This window comes from Penicilliopsis zonata (genome assembly GCF_001890105.1).
Source record: "Penicilliopsis zonata CBS 506.65 unplaced genomic scaffold ASPZOscaffold_12, whole genome shotgun sequence".
Lineage (NCBI taxonomy): Eukaryota > Fungi > Ascomycota > Eurotiomycetes > Eurotiales > Aspergillaceae > Penicilliopsis > Penicilliopsis zonata.
Genome location: NW_019208921.1, coordinates 641,882 through 665,542, shown reverse-complemented (window position 1 = coordinate 665,542; position 23,661 = coordinate 641,882). Strand labels below are relative to the sequence as shown.

At 53.1% G+C, this 23,661-nt stretch overlaps 9 protein-coding genes across 9 annotated transcripts; 5 read left to right on the top strand and 4 right to left on the bottom strand.

Annotated features, from left to right (window-relative positions):
- Window positions 1–1,201: 1,201 nt before the first annotated feature.
- ASPZODRAFT_70555 (hypothetical protein) lies at window positions 1,202–2,258 on the bottom strand (the record flags this gene model as incomplete). Its single annotated transcript, XM_022729680.1, has 5 exons — window positions 1,202–1,443; window positions 1,504–1,603; window positions 1,653–1,783; window positions 1,850–1,981; window positions 2,039–2,258. 5 exons carry the CDS (start codon window positions 2,256–2,258, stop codon window positions 1,202–1,204), a joined length of 825 nt encoding a protein of 274 aa, XP_022579581.1.
- A 259-nt stretch (window positions 2,259–2,517) lies between these two features.
- Window positions 2,518–3,919, top strand: ASPZODRAFT_673756 (hypothetical protein). The gene is made up of 2 exons (XM_022729452.1): window positions 2,518–2,687; window positions 2,771–3,919. The coding sequence occupies exon 2, from the start codon at window positions 2,786–2,788 to the stop codon at window positions 3,575–3,577; it is 792 nt and encodes a 263-aa protein (XP_022579580.1). The 5' UTR covers window positions 2,518–2,687; window positions 2,771–2,785; the 3' UTR covers window positions 3,578–3,919.
- Window positions 3,920–5,209: 1,290 nt separating this feature from the next.
- On the top strand, window positions 5,210–7,716 carry ASPZODRAFT_674018 (hypothetical protein). Its single transcript, XM_022729458.1, has 3 exons — window positions 5,210–5,598; window positions 5,685–6,740; window positions 6,805–7,716. Exons 1-3 carry the CDS (start codon window positions 5,595–5,597, stop codon window positions 7,533–7,535), a joined length of 1,791 nt encoding a protein of 596 aa, XP_022579579.1. The 5' UTR covers window positions 5,210–5,594; the 3' UTR covers window positions 7,536–7,716.
- A 123-nt stretch (window positions 7,717–7,839) lies between these two features.
- Window positions 7,840–9,801, top strand: ASPZODRAFT_134496 (hypothetical protein). The gene is made up of 2 exons (XM_022723546.1): window positions 7,840–8,034; window positions 8,093–9,801. The coding sequence occupies exons 1-2, from the start codon at window positions 7,876–7,878 to the stop codon at window positions 9,758–9,760; spliced, it is 1,827 nt and encodes a 608-aa protein (XP_022579578.1). The 5' UTR covers window positions 7,840–7,875; the 3' UTR covers window positions 9,761–9,801.
- A 173-nt stretch (window positions 9,802–9,974) lies between these two features.
- On the top strand, window positions 9,975–10,861 carry ASPZODRAFT_70366 (hypothetical protein; the record flags this gene model as incomplete). The annotated part of the gene is made up of 6 exons (XM_022729665.1): window positions 9,975–10,136; window positions 10,191–10,264; window positions 10,337–10,481; window positions 10,544–10,580; window positions 10,636–10,697; window positions 10,775–10,861. The coding sequence occupies 6 exons, from the start codon at window positions 9,975–9,977 to the stop codon at window positions 10,859–10,861; spliced, it is 567 nt and encodes a 188-aa protein (XP_022579577.1).
- Window positions 10,862–10,950: 89 nt separating this feature from the next.
- Window positions 10,951–12,780, bottom strand: ASPZODRAFT_2110930 (hypothetical protein; the record flags this gene model as incomplete). Its single annotated transcript, XM_022727732.1, has 3 exons — window positions 10,951–11,324; window positions 11,391–12,662; window positions 12,719–12,780. 3 exons carry the CDS (start codon window positions 12,778–12,780, stop codon window positions 11,165–11,167), a joined length of 1,494 nt encoding a protein of 497 aa, XP_022579576.1. The 3' UTR covers window positions 10,951–11,164.
- Window positions 12,781–13,928: 1,148 nt separating this feature from the next.
- Window positions 13,929–16,404, bottom strand: ASPZODRAFT_17977 (hypothetical protein; the record flags this gene model as incomplete). Its single annotated transcript, XM_022727126.1, has 2 exons — window positions 13,929–16,327; window positions 16,392–16,404. The coding sequence occupies 2 exons, from the start codon at window positions 16,402–16,404 to the stop codon at window positions 13,929–13,931; spliced, it is 2,412 nt and encodes an 803-aa protein (XP_022579575.1).
- A 510-nt stretch (window positions 16,405–16,914) lies between these two features.
- Window positions 16,915–20,329, top strand: ASPZODRAFT_70310 (hypothetical protein; the record flags this gene model as incomplete). The annotated part of the gene is made up of 2 exons (XM_022729658.1): window positions 16,915–17,260; window positions 17,328–20,329. 2 exons carry the CDS (start codon window positions 16,915–16,917, stop codon window positions 20,327–20,329), a joined length of 3,348 nt encoding a protein of 1,115 aa, XP_022579574.1.
- An 851-nt stretch (window positions 20,330–21,180) lies between these two features.
- On the bottom strand, window positions 21,181–22,840 carry ASPZODRAFT_17975 (hypothetical protein; the record flags this gene model as incomplete). Its single annotated transcript, XM_022727125.1, has 4 exons — window positions 21,181–22,407; window positions 22,474–22,573; window positions 22,641–22,771; window positions 22,832–22,840. The coding sequence occupies 4 exons, from the start codon at window positions 22,838–22,840 to the stop codon at window positions 21,181–21,183; spliced, it is 1,467 nt and encodes a 488-aa protein (XP_022579573.1).
- Window positions 22,841–23,661: the final 821 nt, after the last annotated feature.

Sequence of the window (23,661 nt, the reverse complement as noted above, 5' to 3'; positions counted from 1 at the left end):
TAGTGGTCCCTACCAATCAATATAGAATCCATGAGGGGGAATATAAAGATATAGAGAAATGCAATATAAGGGCTGGCAGCCAGCTCACCTCTCTTCTATATAAAAAGTTTTCTACTATAATCTAGGCATTTGATATTAGGGCCCTAGAGCCATATATTTTCTAAATTCCATAGACTACTAGTTATAACTACAGAGTACTAGATCTTGTTTATAGGGATCAATATAGGAATGCACCAGGAATCAAGGGAGAAATCATAGCAGGAGAATAATATAATAAGTTATATAACTCCAAGCATACAGTGCCTACTATATAACTATCTTAGACCTAGATTATATAGTTATATGGTAGAGAATTCTTATAGAAGAGAGGTGTCACTATATTACTTTATATCTAATATAATTAGAATATAGAGTGTACTACACACTATACTATATATACTAATATTCCTAGGGATAGATATTAATTATTATTCTAATAACACTATTAACTACTTAGTTGTGCCTCTATACATCACCTTATATCTTTTATAAGTGATAGACTTAAGACTTTATATATTATAGGGATTTAGATTACCTGCTAAGTGGTATCACTACTTCTTATAGGAATAGTTCCTTATTCACTTATTAGTAGAATCCTGACAGCACATCTACTAAACTGTCAGTAACTAGACTAGATATAAGATAGAATAGCATAAATGATGATGCTAGAAATATACCCTATATATAGCTAGTCTAGCTGTGATAATAGGGGTGTTAGGCATTAGCCTGAGGTAAATTATGCTAATTCATGTCTACAGACCCTGGAGAGAACTATAAAATATACTATATACACAGTACTATCTAGACTGATATAGTGAGGTTACTGTAGATCTGTAGCATCCAACTAGCCACGACAGTTAAAATAACTGGTCAAGAAGACATCCATGCCAAACACTCTACTTTTAATATAGAATAGATTCTGCGATGATATCAGTTGGGACAAGCCGTATCTAAAAGCCGAATGCAAGAATGATGCGGGTGACTATGTCTCTGCAACGCTGGACCTGGACAACTGTATTGGCAATGATAATGGAGTTCCAGTTGTAAGTATCACTTGTGTATACTTGTGTATATACTATATACTTAGAATGATGCTGACTACAGTTATTCAATCTAGGTATAGTGAGGAATTATAGTTGAGTATGGAGATCATAAATCTACACTATGGAATCTCAGCATACACTCTCCCCCCCTCGGTCGGAGGCGCAAGGAAATCCCCCGGCACTTGCCCAGGTAACTGATTCATCTCTGCCCACTCCCTCACGGCGTCAAAGTTGCGACAGACGTGCTGCGTGTTGAAGTCGACAAACGGAGTCGGGTGGTCTGGGGATATCCAGACCTGACCCAGCACGCCGATATCGACGGTACACATGAGCTGTTGACGGATGATATCGAGACAGTGTGCTATTAATTTAAATATTAGTATATAATTATATATATGTATGTATGTGTGTGTATACTTACTGGTGTGTCGTTGCACAATAGTGTCGTCGTTCTGGAACGCCCCCTGTCCGAGAGCATGGTAGTAGTCGTAATTCCAATGTAGCGTCTGACGAAGAAGGTTCTACCTGGTTAGACAAACTTGAATTCCCTTCCTCTATGCCTTTTCTTACTAAACAGTGTAATTGATGCAATCCCTCCACGTTCGCCGGATACCCTCCGCCGTATTTCTCGTTGATCTGCACCTGGTCGTTTGCCAGGCCGGCTTTTCCGGCTTGATCGGGGGGAACTCGAATGCTGCGATCTAAATATCATTAATAGCAGTTAGTCTTAGCATAGGATGAGGATGAGTATGAGTATTTAGGAGTACAGTTCACGCCTAATGCCTCCCAGGCAGCATCCACCTCGGGACTGGCCTGTTGACGGAAGATGTTCTCCTTGAGCAGCGATCCATTGAATCTCTGCACGGTATATTCGATATCCACGTCTTTGAGGAGAGGGGCTATCAAAGCAAAGAGTTAGTATATGATAATAAATAATGAATACAAGATATGCCCACAATAATGCGATACTCGCCGTGTGCAAGCTTGATCCGTCTCCCGTCTCTGCCAGACGTACCCCAATGCAGAACCGATGAAAAATGCCAACAGAACAGCGATAATTTGTAGAATAAAACCCCTCCGACGGTGCCAGAGACTGCGAGTCGGCGCTGGAGTCCAGGGGAGGGCGTCTTCGTCTAGGAGAAGTCGTTCGTCGGAGTCGTCGTCGAGCTTAGACATATTGGGGGTAGGGTCGGAAAACACCGAGTAAATCAAGAATAGTCAAGAAGTGAGAAAAACCTGGATGAGAAGCAGAGCTGATAATAAGATAGTCTGTACGACCTCAGCTGAGGCCTCCCACGGAGTGATCGACATGCTATAAAAAGCAGCACGATCAGGCAGACCAGCCTTCCTGCTTGGCAATGTTGATTTGTCTCACCTGTTCCTTCTATGAAATCCCATAGAAAAAGTACCTGTACTCCATTCCATGTTACTCTCAGGATATTGCTGAGGATATCTGCATGTCTCACTGTAGCCAGCTGGCGATGAGCTCCGCCGGTGTAACATTTGTGGATCAAGTGAAAGAATAGAATAGTAAAAATTAGGTGTAATAGGATAGTAGTAGGAGGAGGAGTAAGAGTAGGAGTAGTGTCTAAAGGCCTATATAAAGTGCGTATCTTCTCTCTCAAAGCTCGACAACATCTTCAACTTCTCACCCTCAGTACTAATACAAGACCAATCATCAATTCTAGTTACTATCTACCATCATGCACGTTCTCCTCCTCGCCGTCCCTCTTCTGGCCAATTTCCTGCCTCTCAACGCCCTCCCTCTCAACGACTACGGCGATTATGGCAGTTACGCCAACTACGGATCCTACGGACTGACCTCTTCTACCTCTTCCACCTCTTCCACCACCTCAACCACTACTGAAACGGCGTCCACTGTGGGGGAGAAAGTCAAGCGAGACGGATATGGGAATTACGGCAACTATATCAACTATCCAGCCAGTTACGCCGGCTACGGTAGTTATGGAGAGACAACCTCAGCATCTACCACTGCTCCTACTTCTACCAAAACATCAGCCTCGACGACTTCTACTTCTACCGAAACATCTAGCACTGTCGCCAAGAGAGATGGATATGGCAGTTATGCCAACTATGGAACCTATCCGGCCAGCTATGCTGGCTACGGCAGTTACGGAATGACAACCTCTACCTCTACCTCTGAACCAGCATGCACTGTCGCCGACCATAACGTCAAGAGAGATGGGTACGGGTCGTATGCCAACTACGGCTCATACGGCCAATCTCCCACGACTACCGACTCGACAACTCTTCCGGAATGTACAGTCACGGCTGACAAGCGGGACATGGCAGATCGTGCCGTGACGGGGGAGGACGCCGATTACGGTGACTATGGCGACTACGGTAACTATGGAGACTATGGCAATTATCTTTCCTATCCTGTTCCTCCGAGCACCGCTTCCACTTCCACTGCTTCTACTTCCACTGCTTCTATCTCCACTGCTTCTAGCACCACAGCAAGTGGTTCGGCATAGAGAGAGATTATCTGGAGATGCAACTCCGCATGAAGGTATTAGGTAGAATGGGTGATTCGAATTTAGTTCAATTGAGTATCATGATATCAGTATACCTACCCTCATTGCTTGGCTAGCACGAAAAGACACTCTAAACAAGCCACCCTGGTAGTTGGAGTGCTACTCCGTGGTGTGACCAAATAGTCAATTTAGGAGTAATTACCTGTGTATCACTTGGCAGGGGCTTGAGTAACAGGCAGAGTGTTGTGTACCTACACCATGTCCCTAGGCGAAAAAGTAAAGACAGCCTAGGACTTTTCACCGTTATAAAACTCATATTCATCACCCACACACGGCTCAGATATCCAGAAACGTAGGAAGAGGTTGGCGTTATATTCATATAGAATCCCCTGCTGCCTCTCATGTAGTTCATTCTGTCGCCGCAATCGACTAGATCGAGTATCCATGCGGACACAATTTAGGGAAAGTTGAGTTGTTTGTGGGAGAAGAAAAGGTTTCTTGCCTTTGTCTTGCGTGTTTGTCGTGTTTGCCTGGGTCGAATCAGAGTTGCCTTGGGACCGTCGATGCCTTCCTTTGCCCCTCCATCTTCCTCTCTTGATTCTAAACCATCATTCGCCTTCTTCTTTTCTCACAGTCTGTGAGAGCATACTCTCCTTCAGGTTCTCTGGGATACAAAGGCTCGGATGGATGCCTCAGAGATCGGCTTAGACCAGTATCTCACAGCAGCGAGGCAGCTGCTCGCTGACAAGAGCGAATTCCAGGCCTTCTTTCAGGGGCTGGGGGCAACAACAGCCGAAAATCTTAGCAAGATTGCTGATATGGGGTCTTGCACAGATAGATGGATACTTCTCAGTCGGACGGTTCCTGCAGACCATTCTTCCCAGCTTCTAAAGTACTAGTTTATCCCCATCTAACTGTATCATGAGTAGGGAATTCCTGCTGTCAAGCAATGGACCCGAGTGGCCTCTTCGACTCGCTCGCTATACTCATATCGGTATATGCTTGGCAGACGCGCCAGACTGGCCAAGAAAGACTCCCTCATCATGAAGAGATACGGGCACTGGTCCGCCAAGCCCTGGTCTATCAACGAAGGGGGTGGTATGTAGTATTTGCAACTCCTTGGCGGAGCGATAGGCGTCCGCGCAAGATGTTGGGAGTATCTCGAGAGGGAAACTTTCTGATGCTGCTTTTACTTTCAATGGTACCCTTTTCCTTACACCGACAGCCCCTTCTTCTCTCTTCTTAATGGCAGAGATTTGAACATAGGTGCATTGAACATGTCGACGGGCTACATCTGTTGCCAGACTAATCCTCCTTGACGAAACTCTGTGAGGTAAGATGCCTTCCCAGCGAAACACTCGGCAATTGGGAAACCGGGGTTACATTTCAATCCGATATGTACTTTTTGATGATAAGACTGATCGACATCCATGCCCTTATCATGATTCGGACCTCGATCGGCTAAAGACAAAACGTGATGTTTGCGGTACAAGAAAGCGAAAAAAAAAAAGGGTCAACTGTCGCTACTTCTTATACTCCAGATGGAAGGTGGCTTCTGAGACCACAGCAGGGGTTGTTGTGGACTCTTAATTGCCTGTGATGTTTCTGCGATGGCATAATAATTCTGCACTATGGTGGATCGCGGAGACTGCCGTGCTGTCCACAAAAAGTGGAACAATGTTGGATAGTGAATGCCGTGTCCCCCTCTTCCCCCCTCCCTCTCCCCTCTCCCTGCTAGCTGTCATTGGTCTTCTTGATTCTGTCGTTAGATATGGCCCAATATCTTATCGCATGCACGCAATATGGCGTTCAACAATACTATCACATGGTCCCTATCATGATTCGAGATTCCATTTCCATCAGAGCATACGTCTGTCCCTCGTGGATCCCGCTTGGGAAGATGTATATAAGGTGGGAATGCCTGTGTCACTAGCTGTTCCCCCCTTCTGTCTGTTCCTTTCAGCACAAAGAAAAAAAGAACAAGGGAGAGCCTTGACTGTACCCAGTATCACACAGAATGTGTATGTTTGATATCCCTCCCCACTCCCCCACGACGCGTGTCGGCGGTGGACCAACTTGACTGATACGAAAGGAAAATATCGAGTAGCAACCAGCGCCCCTGAGAAGGTCTCGGTGGAAGTAGTGCCACAGCCCGTGGATGATGAGAAACATGGCTATGTAGTCGGTTCCGTATTGGGAGTCGTCGAGGACGAAAAATACCCGGTGCCCACGGAGGAGGAAAGCCAGACGCTCCGCAAGATCGCAGCAAATCCGCCCATGATTATTTTCGCTCTGTGTTTGGTCGAACTGGCGGAACGGGCCTCGTACTATGGTGCATCCACGGTCTATTCCAACTTCATCGAATTTCCCCTGCCTGCCGGCGGCAGCGGAACGGGCGCCCCCCCGCGAGGGACCCAAGAGACTGCCGGTGCGCTGGGCATGGGCCTCCAAGCGAGCGACGCTCTGGTGCTGCTCTTCACGTTCCTGGCCTACCTCGTCCCCATCTTCGGAGGCTGGTGGGCCGACGTCCACATCGGAAAATACATGGCGATCATCATCGGGGTGCTCATCTGTGGTGTCGCTCATATCATCCAGATCATCGGAGCGATTCCCTCAGTATTGGAAAAAGGAAAGTCCAACTCCTTTCCACCGTTTCTCATCGGCTTGCTGCTTCTGGCTTTTGGAGCCGGCGTGTTCAAGCCGAACGTGGCACCGGTCATTCTCGAGCAGCTCCCCAGCCAGAAGCCGTACACGAAGACTCTGAAATCGGGTGAAAAGGTTATCGTCGACCCAGAGCGCACCATCACCAGGACCATGCTGCTCTTCTATGGCTTCATCAACATCGGAGCCTTTTATATGCTTGTCACGACCATTGCCGAGAAATATGTCGGGTATTGGTGTGCATATCTGCTTGCCGGATGCATCTATTTCATCCTCCCCATCGTGCTTGCTCTCATATATAAAAAAACAAAGAGGTCTCCCCCTAGTGGCAGCTCTGAGCTGGGGAAAGCGTTGAATATCATCGGTCGGGCCCTTCGGGAAAGCAAATTCCAGATTTGGCGCAAGGATTTCTGGGATGCGGCCAAGCCAAGTGTACTTGCTAGGAGGGGAGTGACGGTTGACTGGTCTGATCAGTTGGTAGATGATGTACGCCGAACCTTGGGTAAGACACTGCTGTAACTTTTTTTTTTTCGATATTCAAACTCTTATTGACACCTATCACGCAGTCGCCACCGAGATTTTCTGTTACTTCCCCATCTGGTCGGTGAACGACGGTGGCATTGGGTCCGTCGCGAGTAACCAGGGTGCCTCGATGACGACCAACGGCGCTCCAAATGACCTGCTCAGCAACTTGAATGCGTTAGCCATCATCATTGCCATCCCCATCCTGAGCCACGTCATCTACCCCTTCTTGAACCGCCACAACATGATGCCCGGCCGCATTACCCGCATCACCTTCGGCTTCGTTCTCGCCGCAATTTCCGGTGTGTGTGGTGCAGTCGTGCAGTACCTGGTGTACAAAAGTTCGCCGTGCGGATACTACGCCTCCACCTGCACCGTCGGCGTCAGTCCCATCAGTATCTGGTGGCAGGTCCCCATGTACGTTCTGGGTGCCTGGTCTGAGTGCTTCGCCAACGTCACCGCATACGAGCTGGCTTATTCCCGCGCTCCCAAAAGCATGAGAGGTCTCGTCATGGCTCTCTTCCTTTTCAACACCGCCCTGGCCAGCGCGTTGGGCGAAGTCCTCGTCCCTGTCACCGAGGACCCGTACCTGATCTGGATCTGGGCGGGCCCGGCAATCGCCCTGGCCGTACAGACCGTCGTGTTCTGGTTCCGCTTCAAGAGCCTCAACGATGATAAGTATATGACTGATGACTCTTCCATCCAGGAACGCGAAGAAAGCGATGATGTGGAGATGTCTGCTAGCGAGACTGTGTCCGTGGGGGCCAAAAACTGACTGTTTTGTCTGAGGGATAGTACCTAGATCTACACGCAGATTAGTAGCTCGCCACTGAATGCATCATGTCAGTATGAAACAAGCTTCTCATCATGGCCTCATAGGCAGATGGAACGATGGGCGATTGATTCTGTATGGCAGGGAGCTGTAACAGTAAACGTTGAATGATATCGCTGCTGCCTAACTTGGAAGGGGCCACCATGTGACATCATCACGTTACATTCACGTGATTGAGGCCTGAGGCACCGAATCCTTCCGACCGATCCGAGTCACACTTCACTTCACGGAGTAAGCTGACGAAAAGGAGAGAGGGAGAGAGAGAGAGAGAGAGAGAGCTGCCATGGCTCCTTGGAATCGCAAGAACAAGAAAGAGCAGGCGTTGAAGCCCGCCACAGACAGCGCCCCGACGATCTCCTTGGAGGGGTCGGTGGGTGAGCCACGTCTGACTGCGCACGCTGCCCTGTCTGCTGTGAGTGTCGGCGACACGGTATCCAGACTGGTGAGTGGGAACGACTGAAGGAGCCAGAGCATTGCTGACAAGGTGTTGTATGGGACAGGATGAGGCTCGTCTGAAGGCGAAACGCGACGCAGAGTTCGGACCGCTCAACCACCCGTCGCATCTCTACGTGAGCCAGCACCCTGGCGGCGGCATCCCAGACCCGATCATCGACGAACCGCCGTACTTCTTCCTCCTGACGACGTACATCAGCTTTCTGATCCTGATCGGCCTGGGGCACTTTCGCGACTTTTGCGCCCGGTGGTTTACCGCCCACTCGAACCGCCACCTACGACACCATGACGGGTACGCTCCCATCTACAGCGACTTTGACAGCTTCTACACGCGTCGTCTGAAGCTGCGGATCAATGACTGTTTCGACCGGCCCATTACGGGCGTGCCCGGGCGGACGGTGACGCTGCTCGACCGGAGCACCAGGGACAACCTGCACTTCCAGCTTACGGGCACCACGACGGACACGTTGAATCTGAGCTCGTACAACTACCTGGGGTTTGCTCAATCGGAGGGGCCATGTTCAGACAGCTCGGAGGAGTGGATTCGGCAGACAGGCATCACCGTGGGGGGGCCCTGCGGCGAGGCGGCGACCGCACAGCTGCACGTCGAGGTTGAAAAGCAGGTTGCGCGCTTTGTCGGCAAGGAAGACGCCATTATCTTCTCGATGGGGTTTGTCACCAACGCCAGCATGTTCCCTGCCATAGTCGAGAAGGGCTGCTTGATCCTCTCGGATGAGTTCAACCATGCCTCTATTCGGTTCGGAGCCCGCCTTTCCGGCGCGAGCATCCAAGCCTTTGCACACAACAACATGACCGACCTGGAAAACCGGCTTCGCGAAGCCATCTCGCAGGGACAGCCCCGCACCCATCGGCCGTGGAAGAAAATCCTGGTGACCGTGGAGGGTCTGTACTCGATGGAAGGGACGATGGTCAACCTGCCCCGGATCCTGGAGTTGAAGAAGCGCTACAAGTTCTATCTGTACGTTGACGAGGCGCACTCGATCGGCGCGGTCGGTCCGCGCGGTCGTGGGGTGTGTGATTTCTTCAAGGTCGACCCGGCCGAGGTGGACATCCTGATGGGTACCTTCACCAAGTCGTTTGGGGCCAACGGCGGGTACGTCGCAGCCAGCAAGGAGATCATCAACAAACTGCGCTGCACAAACTCGGGCCAGAGCCTGGCAGAGGCGCCCTCCCCGCCCGTACTGGCGCAGATCCTCAGCTCGCTGCGCCTGATCGCGGACGAGGACCCGCTGCACCCCGGCGAGGGCCAGGAACGGCTGCAGCGACTGGCGTTCAACTCGCGGTACCTCCGTCTCGGGCTGAAACGGCTCGGGTTCATCGTGTACGGACACGACGACTCGCCCATCATCCCGCTCATGCTGTACAACCCGGCCAAGATGCCGGCCTTTTCGCACGAGATGCTGCGCCGCAAGATCTCCGTCGTGGTCGTGACCTACCCGGCAACGCCGCTGGAGCTGTCGCGCGCGCGGCTCTGCATCTCGGCCGCACACAACAAGGACGACCTGGACCGCCTGCTGCGGGCGTGCGACGAGGTCGGCGAGGCGCTGAACCTCAAGTTTTCTTCCGGCGTGGCCGGCGGCCTGCCGGAGCGCCCTGTCCCGGGCACGGAGTCGAGCATCATCAAGCCGCCTCGCTGGCAGTACGCGGACGTCATTGCCCGAACCGCCCACGACGCCAAGTTGCCCATGTACTAACGAGTGTCAGAGATCTGGAGATAGCCTAATGTTTAATCAATGTAATAAATGAATGATGCACATCCATCCACTCAATACATCATGACGCTGTACCTATTCTAATCAACTACCTACTCATAGTATATCAGGAGATAAGACTAGAGCTAATCAAATAATCCGGAGATCCGCTTATCCACCACTTCAAACTCCCCCTCCAAACTCTTCTCTCATCGAAATGGCTCTCCTCTTCGTGACAGGCAACGCCAACAAGATCGCCGAAGTGCGCGCCATCCTCGCCGGGGCCATCGCCCTCGAGACACGCGCCCTCGACATCCCCGAGATCCAAGGCCCGAGCGAGGAAATCGCTCTCGACAAAGCCCGTCGGGCGGCAGACATAGTAACTTACCATCTATCTATCTATCTATGTATGATCTATTTTTCTAACGATCAGGTAAACGGACCTGTTCTCATCGAAGATTCCTCGCTGGAAATGAACGCCTTGAACGGACTTCCAGGGCCGTACATGTAGGGTTTATACCCAACTAGTACCTTGGTATACTCCGTCCACTATGCACTATACTGATAGTAATGGAGTAGAAAACCATTCCTCGAAACACTCGGCAATCAAGGCTTGAATACCCTCCTCGCCGGGTTCGACGATAAATCCGCCACGGCAGTCTGCACGTTTGCCTTTTCCGAGGGCAGAGGATGCGAGCCTGTCCTTTTCCAGGGCCGATTGGAGGTATCCTATGTTCTTATAAGTTATCAAATACGAGGGGACTGATAAGTATAACTAATCGGTAGGGCCGTATTGTTCCCCCGCGTGGTCCGCCACGATTCGGTATGTCCATTGAACCCGGCTGGCTAGAAGTACGGAGTAGAATACTGAGTACCAGGGTGGGAACCGATTTTTGAATACCAGGGGGAAACACTGGCGGAAATGGAAATGAACAAAAAGGTGATTGACCACTACTCCAAACTGCATCCATACTTCCATATCATTTGGCTGACGGATATACGGATGTCGGACGGTAGAACGGCCTCTCGCATCGATACCGGGCTTTGGTCAAATTTCAACAGTGGTTTCAAGGTTCTCAGCAGGTACGCGATATTGAAAATTAGAGACTTCTATTTCTGTTCTTTACAATCGTTTCAATACGACTACTCCATTTGTCCGCTTCTCTAGAGTTCGGTGTATTCCCGCCGCTCGGCTTATCTCGCCCGAGTTCAGGCATGGGTTCGGGCAGTAATATCCCGAGTCTACCAGTCTACCAGTCTACCAGTCTACCAGTCTACCAGTCTACCAGTCTACCAGTCTACCAGTCTACCGGTTTTTATTCATATTTTCTTTGATTTGTCAATAAGATACATGTCAGTAGATACATATCAACTCATAATTGTCATAGTCATAAAACATCTCCGCTTTTAGCCAAACAGGGCGTCCGCAGTGCGGATGTGCACCGCCTTGATCTGCGTGTAGTTTTCGAGAGCGTATGAGCCGAGCTCGCGACCAATACCGGACTCCTTGAAGCCACCGAACGGTACCTGGTAGGAGAGCATGTTGTAGTTGTTGACCCAGACGGTACTAAGTTGGTTAGTATTACGATCGTCAGGAAGGAAGGAATAGATAGGTAGGAAGAAGGGAACTCACCCAGCCCGCAGAGCGTTGGAAACGCGAATGGCGGTGTTGATGCTCTTGGTGTGGATGCCGGCGGCGAGACCGTAGCTGGTGCCGTTGCCGATGCGGATGGCCTCGGCCTCGTCCTTGAACTTCTGGATGGTGACGACGGGGCCGAAGATCTCCTCCTGGGCGATCTTCATGTCCTGGGTGACGTCGGTGAAGACGGTGGGCTGGATGAAGAAGCCCTCGGAGCCGTGACGGTCGCCGCCGATGGCGACGGTGGCGCCCTCGGCCTTGCCCTCCTCGATGTAGCCCATGATGCGGTCGAACTGCAGCTGCGAGACCTGGGGGCCCTGGAAGGTCTCGTCGTGGAAGGGGTCGCCGACCTTGTTCTGGCCGGCACGCTCCTTCATGCGGGCGACGAACTTGTCGTAGATGCCCTCCTGGACCAGGATGCGCGAGCCGGCGCAGCAGCACTGGCCGTGGTTGTAGAAGATGCCAAAGTTGGCCCACGAGATGGCGTTGTCGATGTCGGCGTCGTCAAAGACAATGTTGGGCGACTTGCCGCCCAGCTCCAGCGTCACTTTCTTGAGGTTGCTCTTGGCCGCCGCCTGCATGACGGTGCGCCCGACGGCGGTCGAGCCGGTGAAGGCGACCTTGTCGATGTCCATGTGGCTCGAGATGGCGGCGCCCGCGACGCGACCGAAGCCCGAGATGATGTTGATCACGCCCGGGGGGAAGCCAGCCTCGACGATCAGCTTGGCGGCGTACAGGGCAGACAGCGGGGTCTGCTCGGCGGTCTTGAGCACGACCGTGTTGCCCGTCGCCACGGCGGGGGCGATCTTCCAGGCCCACATCTGCAGCGGGAAGTTCCAGGGGATGATCTGGCCACACACCCCGATGGGCTCATGGCGGGTATAGGTCAGGGTGTCGACGTTGGTGTCGATGGTCTGGCCGTGGACCTTGTCGGCCCAGCCGCCGTAGTACCGCAGGCAGCCAATGGAGTGGGTGACGTCACCCTTGGCCAGCATCAGAGGCTTGCCGTTGTCCAGCACCTCAATCGCCACCAGGGTCTCATAGTCACGCTCGAACAGGTCGGCCAGCTTGACCAGCAGCCGCCCACGCTCCGTCGGGGTCACTCGCGACCACTCGCCCTCGAATGCCTTGCGGGCGGCCTCCACGGCAATGTCCACGTCCTTCTCGTTCGCCTCGTACACCGAGGTGATCACCTTTTCGTTGGTGGGGTTGATCGTCTCGAAGGTCTTGCCACTGGAACCCTTGACGAACTCATTGTTGATGAACCTGGGTGGTGAGAATCAGACCATTCATTCAAGCAGCAAGGGAAGAGGGAGACATACAAGCCTAGCGGCTGTTCGTACTTGACGGTGGGGGTCTGGATGGTAGCGTAAAGCTCGGACATGATGACTGATGGATGAAAGAGTGAGAGTATAGGAAGAGAGAGGGAGGGAAAGCAGAGGGAAAGAAGGCTATATAAGGGAAGGGAAGAAGGGCAGGCAGGGAATCTGGGCGGGGGGAAGGAAACAGGTCGGAGAAGCTCCAGCGTCGGTGCGGGGTTTGCCTACGCCACTCGCGGAATTAACAGCGAGCAGGTCAGCGGTAGAACAGCGGAATAATGCTTGGAGTATGGAGTATGGAGTACCGAATATTGGGAGTGTTTCATCTGTAGTATGTAGTAATTGTGGTGACTGATGGTATTATTTCATGCATTAGCTGTACTATACCTAGTTAACTACTAGGTAGGTACCTAGGTACTCTATATATAACTACGGATACCTATGGAGTGTGGTGGTTGATTACAGTACTGAAATTACATATAAGTTATATAAATACACCGTCTGTTACCTGTATTTTAATTGTTCCCGGTCACGGCTAATTAGCTCATCCCTGATTGGCTATTAGCTACAACCGCCAGTAGCCGCATCGGCCCGATCAGCGTAGATCAGACTGCTTGGTAAGGTATTTACCTAGAGGTACTTCGTACTTAAGTACAAGTAGGTGGTTATTGTAATTTCAAGTACTCCGTAGAGCCGATTGGATCAGCCTGAATCAGAGATCATGAGGTCAATGTCCACCCTTGCATCTTGGAAGAATGGACCCTTCGCCGGACGGGCGGAAGGCTCGTGTTGCCTGTCTATTTGTTAGACCAAGTATGGAGTATGGAGTATGCCAATCTTTATGGCTTCGATCTAGACAGGGCGAAATCAGCACAGGGGTGGGATGCATAGTAAGGTACGGAGTACGGAGTACTAATGCCTCCCATATCAATAGATCAAGTACTCCGTACTACTCCGTACTGCAGATCAACCCCGCGGCTGGACCCCGTGGTATTAGCCTAGCAAACAAATGCAGAGTATTTGGGATCTAGTATACATTAATATGTCCGGTACAACGTATTGCAGGTAATCTAGGCTAGTAGGTACCTATAGAAACAGATATCCCTGCTGTTATGCTTCCCGTCGGCTTCGGTCCGCTGCGATCTGCCGGTCGGGTTCTTGAATGGGAGAACTGAGTAGGTAATAGCTTCTTGTCCTATTGCAAGAAGAGTATCTACTTTCGCCGTGTACTCGGCATGGGCTCAAACGCATCGTCGTCATCGTCAATATCCTCGCTCATCTGTCTCGTTGCCCGCCCCGCTCGACCAGTGCTGCGTTGACTCGCTTGAGACCCGGTGAAGTTCAACGTCATCTGGGTGGCCTGCTTGCTTCTTCCCCCTGCTGTCGAGCGCGCGGGGGCTCGACGCGTTCCTGAGGCACCCAGCGTCGCGGATGAGGGGGCGGGAGACACAGCTTTGCGTGTGGCGGTGCGGCGAGTCGTAGTAGATGGAGGAACTGCATTTCGTGTTTTAGTAGTAGTAGTAGTAGTAGTAGTAGTAGTAGACCGCGGCTGCTTGACGAAAAGTGCCTGGGAATCATCATCATCATCGTCGTCGTCGTCGTCTTCAACACGGTGGGCCGTGACTGACGGCTCCTCGATATCGTCATCATCAGTGTCCAACATGATGACATCGTTTTCGTCTTCTTCATCTGAAGAGATGGCGTTCTTGCGACGGCCCCTCCCGGTATTAGCTGTAACCGCCGCCTTTTTCGTATTCGTGGTCTTGCCAGTCGTTTTGCGGGTCGTGGCAGCGGCCGCTGCAGCCCTGCCTCCACGGCCACGGCCACGGCCACGTCCTCGAGTGGAGGTATTGGTTCTTTTAGCGGGCTCCGTACCATCCTCGGCAGCATCTTCTTCTCCATTGGGATCATTGCCCTCGCTGTCGGAGTGAATGAGTGCCCCAGGCTGGTCTTCCCACACCCCATCGAATTCGGTATCCCATCCGTCAGGCTTGGGTTTAAACCGTCTCTTGCCCCTGCTTGGCCGTTTTGTGCCCTTGGCGAACAGCTCTTCCATCTGCGTACGGTATTTCTCCATCGCCGCTTGAAGAGAACTTTGCGCCGCCTCTTCGTCGTCCATATCCTCGTAGCCTCGATCTAGAGCCATGAGATGCTTCATCTGGTTCTCCAACGACTCGTTCACAAACATCTCCATCGCATGCTTGTCATCCTTGTCAATAAACTGGGTGACGGCGTCTCCGAAAGAGTTCTGGGGCAAGATACTGAGTGACTGCGCAGCAAGGAATTCTCGAACCAACTGTTCCACTTTCACGGTGTCGAGAGTGGTAAGATGCGAGATCGGAGCATCCTCCAGAGCCGTGTCCTTCTTGCCAGCCGTGGCGTTCTTTTTCTTGCGGTAAAACTGCACTACATCATTCACGTTGGCTACCTTACCAACGAAGCGGTTAGAGAATCGTTGGGGGTTCTCGCAATCGAAGCTCCCACCGTCAGGCGCCGAGGTTTCAACCCGCAAGCGTACGAGCGGCAGAGGGATCTGTACTCCCTCCTCTCCCTCCTCATTCTCCTCGCCTTCTTGAATTTCCAGCCACTCTGCTTTGGCCTCTTCGATAAGCTCTTCCACAATGGACATCAGGAAGCGAGTGAGCTCGGTCCGGTTGTTTTCCTTCCGAGCAAGCTTCCGGGCACCCTTTTCTTCCGACAGGACGATTTCACGCATCACGAAAGGCCGCACGGTTCGCAGCCGGATGGGCTCGCACTTGAACTCCCGGCCCGTAATGCTGAGAATCGCCACATGCTTCGCGACTGCTTCTCCCGGGACCAGAGAGGTCGCCACCGAGGACCCGGGCTGCATGACATGGAAATGAGTCTCTGGGTTGCGACGTGGGTTGATAAGACACTCGTGTTCATGGCCCCAAATCACCAGATCGAGGAACTCTGGCAGAAAGTTCTCGGGCAGGTAGCCAGTCTCCGTGTAGGCGTGATGGTTCTGGTGGACGCAAATCAGATTAAACCAATCGCTCTTCTGAGTCGACGGCTGGAAGAACTTGACCTTGCCGTCGCGGAAGGTACGGAAGAGTCGTTCATCGCGCACGTTGCTCATACCATACAGGGCAAGCTTTGTGCGGCCCTTTTGCAACAACACCGGCTTGATCTGGATATTGTCCGACTCCGGGGTCCGTCCATAGTAGTTGAGCAAGCCTGAAACCTGCAGCAGGTCTAGAGCCGCCAGGTGGCCCTCGCCGGATGGGTCATCATGGTTCCCGTGGATGGAAAACACTGGAATGCCCACGTTGATGTCTAGATCCTCGTAGTTGACGTGATTGAACGCCCCCTGGAAATTCTCGCTCGCGTCACTCAGCATCTCCAGCTCGCAGGGCTTGTCCCCCAGGCAATTCATGCGCAGCGACCGCATCACCTGGTACATCGACTTGCGCGACGGCTTGTTCTCGTGGAACAAATCGCCCGCGAGCAGGACCATATCCACGTCCCGCTCCTTCGCGAGACACATCACCTCGTGGAACGTCTTCCAGCTGTCGTCCCCCCGGATCGGATCCCGCTCGTTGTACCCAACATGGTTGTCCGTCGAGACCAAGATCCGGATCGTCTCTGCGTCTGCACAGCGTCAGTAAACCGGCGAGAAAGACTTCATCTCCGCTCCTAAACGCCAAATACTCACTAGACCCCGGCATTTTGATGTTCCAACAGCGTTGTAGAGTGCCTGGTTGATGGTGCTCCGTAGTTGTCGAGATGCTGCCTGGAAGCGACCCTACGGGGATGCTGCACACAACAAACAGCCGTGCAAATCCCTGCTATTCTTCAAGGCCTCTCTCTGTAGCTTCGCACGGCAGTCTGCCCTCTCCCCATCCACAATCCCAGTCTGCTTCGCTCTTCGTTGCCGAATCTCTCCTTTTTTTTTTTGTTTTTGGCTGTCAGAGTGACAGTCACGCTCACGTCACGTGTCAGACACGCGCCGCCATCGCGACCGCCGATTCGTTTTTCCCTCGTTTCCCCCCCCCCTCATTCCCTCCTCCTCCTCCTTTTCTCTCTCCGTCGCTGCCAGCAGAACAGACAAGACTCAGAAGACTATCGAGACCGCGCCGTTTCCCTCTCTCCGTCCACCTGCGACTACCCCCGGCTGATCCAGTGTTGTGTCTGGTTCGGTCGTCTGCGCTTTCACCGTTTCCCACCGAAGCCTTTTTATGCAATCAGAGCCCATCGCCGTGACTCAACGTCCTGACCCTGGCTCGCCTCCTGCAGAACCCCGTCTACCCTCCCAGAATGGCTTTCAACGCAGTGGCGGTCTGGAATCCAGCTCTCTCCCGCCAGGAGATGGTGTCGGAGAAGCCGGTGTGGTGGTGAATGGCGGGCTGGGTCTCCTCCGTCGAGGGAGTCCAGATCGGTCGACTGCATCGTCACCGTCCGTCGATCGGATCAGCCAGTATGAGAATGCGTGGACGGGCTCGCCCCGGAAGCCCGGGGAGGTGGGATTCAGAGTGGTTGCTTCGTCAGGCAGGCCTCGACTGACGCTCGAGGCCTTCCCCAATGGTTGGTGGTGCCGTGATCACTTCTGAAAAAAAAAGACCCGCCTCGTATTGACTTGTTTGTTCTACAGAGGTTCTGACGCATATCCTATCTCACTTGCCTCCGGCATCGCTTTCGTCTGTCACACTCGTTTGTCGCCGCTTCCACAATCTGGTAACAACCCCTCATGCGTGGAGAAGCGCGTTCTCGCGCTATTTCCCGGGTCCGTATACGGTTGAGAATGGGAGCCAAGCGCCAGCAGCTATTGAAGCGGGTGACGTCGTTTCCGATAAGCGTGTCTTTGCAAGGTTGACTGCGTTAGCCTCCTGGCGAAGCGAATACATCCTGCGGACCCGTCTCCTACGGTCGCTGGCTCGCGGGAAACCGACCCAATTCCAACCTACGAAGAAGCATGGCACGGTTCGATCGGCCAATGTGCGCAATGGCAGCGCTATTGTTACTTACACCTCGAACCTTCTCTATCCCGTGAGCCACTTGCATGGGTCCTTTGCCACCAAGAAGGCGCCGCTCTTCATCCATGGTGCTGTCGAACAGGGCATTGCTTCCGCCAGCGATCCGTCAACGGTCAAGGTCGGTACGTGGGGGTTGTCTGATCACCAGATGTTCCGTCACTTCGCGGACCTGTTCCCTGGTGATGCCGAGTACGGTCTGGGGGCCGGAGACATCGTCGGCCAGCCCAACTGTATGGACGTCAGCCAGCCGTTTGGTATGATCTACGGCGAAGGGTGTCCGCAAGGACGAAGCTACTTCATCTTGTCAGCGGAACACCGAGGTCGGTTTCTGAGTGTCTCCGACACTTCTTCGCAGCCGGAACTAGGTATCCCGGCCTTGAACATGATCACCCACTCGACCACCGCCGTTTGGATCGCCAAGACTCCTCAGATTTTGAAGATGTCCGGTGGCATGATCGCCATGTTAGCTGGCTCCTCGTCAGGCGTGCTCTCCGCCTACTCGCTTGGCCCACATCCAGCCTATGAAAGACGGTACGAGCGTGGCCAGGTCACGGCGCGATGGGTTTTGAGTCCCGGTGTGCCTATCATTGGAATCGCAGTGGACGACTCTTACTCCACCGCACGACAGGCACGTCGTCGTATCTTCGCGGTTGTTCTCAACGCGTTGGGCGAGGTCTTCTACCTGACAGATCTGCCGCAGCAGCCCCGGAACCTCCCAACGGGCCTGAGTGCAGAAATTCTGGATCAAATGGCTTGGAAGACAGGACGTTCCGCTCGCTGGGAGCTTGTTGAACTCAGCAGGCGCATCCCACGCCCCGACCCTTTCAATCTTGAACCTGTGGACGGCAGCTATAGCCCAAGGTCGTCGTCAGATTCCATGAAGCTCAGTGTCGATCAAATTGCGGCAGAGACCAAAGATATTGAACAATACCTCATGTTCAAACCCAAGCATTTCCGAAAGGTCTGCGAGAGTTGGAACATGAGAAGAGATCTTCAGGTTGATTTTGCCGGTGACGACGGCAATGGATCTGGCGAATCGGTCACTGTCATTACTCGCGGCACAGGTGAAGATGAGAAGGCCTCCATTCGGCGCTTTGCCAGGAAGTTGTCGCCTGTTGGTTCGGCACGTTCGTCTACGCCGGACGCATTGCCCAGTAACGTATCGAACTCCATCTTCGGTGGCCCCGTCGGTGCACCAAGTAGTCTCCCATCGTCGAGAGATTCCAGTCACTTGGACGAGTTGTCCTCCTTGACCACATATTCGGAATGGTATATCACTGATTTTCATTTTGGAGATCGAAAGGGTGTACGCATCACGACTACCGCTATTGATATGTCCATCTACTCCATCTTAACGATCGACGAGGATCCTCTTCTATCAATGTCTGGGCGTTCTACCTCGTCATCTGCCATGTCCTCCCCAATGCCTCACATGAAACAATCGTCCAGTTCGGACGTCCCCGGGCAGCGCGCGCGGTACCTCGCCGCGGGCACCGATACTGGACAGGTGTTTGTGTGGGACTTGCGAGCCCCCTCGGCCCAGAACTCAGAAGTCATCAACTCGGCCCCTCCACTCCGTGTCATCCAAACCGACTCACCTCAAGTGTCCTGCGTCGCGCTGTCGTCTTTGTGTCTTGTCCATGGGGGGAACGATGGATTGGTGCAAGCTTGGGATCCGCTTGCCTCCATCACAAGACCTATCCGGACAATGAATTCCCGGTTCTCCTCGCGTGCTCGCCGTCGCTTGGTCCAAGCAGAAGCCTCCATTCAGGGCGTAGGCAACAACTACTATGCTGCAGGCGCGATTAGTCTTGACCCTGACCCGACCGTGCTCCGCGGCATGGTGTCTCTTGGCACACATGTGCGCTACTGGTCGTACAGCTCTTCGGCGGCCGATCAGTACAAGTCGAGCAAGCGTCGTTTCCGCCACTCACAGCGTGGGAGCAACTCTGACCCTGAAGGCCAACGATTTAGCAACACGGGACGCGGTGCTCTACAGGACTTCATTGAAGATGAACGGATCGAAATGGAGCGGCAACGAGTGGCCGACGAAAAGGAACAGGCCCATCTCAGCTCTCGTTTCGGGGTGGATTTGCTAGGAGCGGACGCCACTGAGGATCAGATCCTGGCGTACGCGCGATTACTCAGTGAAGAGACGTACACTAGCGACGTCCTGAAGCGTGGACAGAGCGTGGACTGCTCCGTGGCCAGCACCTCCCCAAGCGATACAATTGGACCGCATGATAGCCCGTTTGCGCCGGAAGCATTCTCGTCCTCCTCATCGCCCTATCAGGAGACGGCCGATCACCCGGACGATGACGACGATCTGGCAGAAGCCATCCGCCTCAGTCTGCTGGATGAGCAATTGCCTCCTTTCGAGCCCTCGCCGTCGATCCCCATCAAGTATGGCAAGGGTTACAAGGCTGCCGTCAGCCAGGACAGCAACGATGGGGGGCATGCGGAAAGCAGCAGGCAACAGGAGATGGACGATCTCGAGTTTGCGCTGCAGCTGAGTCTGGTCGAGGAACACAGCCGCAACCAAGCCGAGCAGACCGGCCACCAGGAATTTCCCATCTTGCTTTCCTCTGGCGACAACAAGGGCAAGGGGCGGGCATTGTAGAGTGATTTTATTCTGCGTTAAGTTATCTTGGATCTTTCATCTTTTTTTAGGACAATACTATCTTATTGAACCAACCAGGCCTTGTACTACACTACATAAGACTACATACTCTATACTGTCCTCTTAAAGAATACTCCGCCAGCTATACTCATAAAGTCGACATACGTCACCCCACATTCCTTAATGCTCCATAATTTATTATACCTTGAGAGATCCTATTGCGTCAATAATAATAAACCGAGGCCCCTTCTAATCTCCCAAGGTTCTTGTCCCGACTAGTCAATTCTCATCTCAACCACAGAGTATACCGTCGCATTCATAATAACCAGTTCTGTAATGATGCGTACCCCTTCCAACCGGATGGGCCGGTCGAGGATTACGCAAGTCGGTGGATCATGCCTGACCCGCTCCCCAGACCAAGGAGGTGGATAATTCGATGGAGTAGGATTGCGATAGGGTCAAAGAATTAAGGGATTGCGATACAGGGTCATCTCAGGGTCAAGGGTCAAGGGTAAGGAGGGTAAGGGGTAGGGGCAAGGGATAAGGGTCCAAGTCAAGTCAACACATTGAAGTGGGATAGACGGAGCGGTGGAGGGCAAGAATTAATACAGGAATGAAAAGAAGACGAGAAAAAGAGCCAAGAAAGCCAAGGTCCGATTACTGTTCAATAATGCGTAGGAAATAATCCAGCTCTAACCTAGTCCAAATGGAAGACACCAGTTGATTTTTTTTCGGTTGGTTGCCCGATTGTATATATGAAAGAGACACCGATCAACTGGGTGGGAAAAAGGGGGAATTATGTTCAATTAAACCACCGGGGCTGAAAAGAAGAAGAAGAAGAAAATGCAGATTTACAGCGTCGCGACGGTTGCCACGAGGGCGCCGAGGAGGCCGCCCAGCATAGCAGAGGTGGAAAGCTTGTCGGCGGCACCGGACTTGGTTGACGAGGCAGCGCTGCCGGTGGCGGTTCCCGTGCTGGAGCCACTGCTGCTGCTGCTGGAGTCGCTGCTGCTGGTCGAGCCGGAGGTGTTGCCGCCGGGCTCGTTGGACTCGTCCGAGGCCTCGACCTTGAGGGCGATGCCGGTGATGACGGCGCCCGAGGCGTCGTACACCGTCTCGGGGATGGTGGTCGAGGTGACGGCGACCATGGTGGCGACGCTGGCTTTGGTGTAACCGTTGTCGATCAGATCCTGCACACCGCTGGGTCTGGCGGGCAAATCAAAGGCGTTGAGGAAGTCGTCGCCGGAGATCAAGTCGGCAGCGCAGTCCACCGCCTCGACGGAGGTCTGGGTGCTGTTGGACTCGGTGATTAGAGTTAGGTCGATGGCGTCGTACTGGGTGCGTAGGTGCTCGTAGTCGACGAGCAGGGTGACGGTGCCGTTATCGTTCAACTGGACCAGGCCGTAGTCGTTGCTCTCCTCGGTCCATTCGTACACCAAGCCGCCGGAGAAGGACTGGATCATGTCCTTGCCGTACAGGGCCTGCACCTCGGTGAAATAACGCGGCTGCACGGTGTTGCAGCCGTACTCGGAGAAGAAGGCGGGGAGGGAGGCGTTGGCGAAGTCCTCGACGAGAGTGTCATACCCGCTAGTCGTGTAGCTCGAGTTGCCGCACCACGAGTAGTCGTTGAGCCCGAAGAAGTCGGAGCGGGACTCGGTCGAGTTGGTCAGGTTGCAAGACAGGTAGTTGACGGTGTCCATCAGCATGTCCTCGACGTCAGCAGCCGAGTATCCGACGGGGATGGTGCGGTTGACGTTCTTGGCGATGTAGTCCTTCATATCACGCTGAACGGCTCTGATGTAGGCCGGAACCTCGTACACGCTGTCCTGGTTGATCACTTCGTTGCCGGAGAAGAAACCCAGGATGTTGGGGAAGTTCTTGAAGGACTCGATGATACCAAACACCTGGTGGAAGTAGGCCACGTCGTAGGTGCCCGAGGGGTCGGTGCGGTCCAGACTGCCATTGGTGAGGGGAGAGTTCACGTCGAGCAACAGGTAGATGCCCGCGGCATTGAAGATGGAGGCGCATTCGCTGTGGTCAAGCAGCGGGTACAGGTTGTACACGCGGACGGTGTTGATCTGCGACATTCCATCAGACACTCATTCACTCATCGACAACAACAACTATAACAGGGTTTGTCCTACACCCAAGCGCTGCATCAGAGCAGCGTCGCGAAGGCACGCCGTGGCATTGCTCAAAGGATCCGCGCTCGTGCTGAAGCCAGACGAACCACCGGGCTGGTAACTGCAGACGCAATCAGCGACTCCATCTTTCTTCTCCTCTTCCGCCATTGATCTCCCAGGGAACTCACTCAACGCCGATGATCTGGAAACGCTCCTGAGTCTTGCTGTTGACAAAGTCCTTGCCGAGAACCTCAAGGGTCTCGACTGCGGCCGCAGTGCCAGCGAGCGCGCAGGCTGCCGTGAGCAGGCGAGAAAACACCTGCGACAACGAGATCAGTTAAGAAGTTCCAGCGATCGCACGAGCCACACAAGATCATACCGAGCGCATTCTGATAGACCGACTGATTTCAACGGTGTCGCAACTGATTAAATGCGAAAAAGGAGTCCGGGGGGGGGAGTCTTAACGACAGTGGGTTGCTAAAGAGCGACAGCGTACAGGGAACAACGAGTGTCGAGGGAGAATATCCCACAGAAAAAAAAACAAGCAACGCAAGCAGCGGACAGAAATAGAAATCCAGCCAGGAACCACGACGTCCTCAGAAAACAGGAATTCGCAAGACAGGAGGGAGAGAGAGGAGAGACACTCGGTCAGGCCCGCAGATATAACCCAAACTAGTCGCCAGCCGAGCCATGATCCGCAGGGGACTGAGTGGAGGCGCTACAGGCCAACCAGTGTCTCAGAGGGACTGGCTGCCCCGAGCCAGCAATTTCAAGGGTGGGTGCGTGGCCGAATGGTCAGACGAGAATACTGCCAGTCTGTAACCAAGTAATGGGCCCGGTTTTGACTGGGTAGCAGCGGTGGTGGTTGAATGGCATGGCTGCTCTCGCGGTCGCTCACTGCTCAGCCACCCCTGTGTGAGACACGCTGCAGAGTGCAGACTAAGCTTGGATCCGGCAGAAATCAAGGAATAAGAAATCCATTCACCATTATTTAGGCCTGCTTCGTTTTCTTTTTAAATTACAACCAAAAACCAGCACATCTCTAGAACGGGTTGGAAACGAGACCAAGAAAAACAGATCAAGTCAAGGCGCCGAGAACGATCAAGGGGGTCCGCCGCGCTCGCCGCCATGAAATAGTGGTGCAATATACAAGTGTGTGAAGGGGAAGAGGAGGAAACAAAAAAAGAAAACAGGGAAAGTTACACGAGT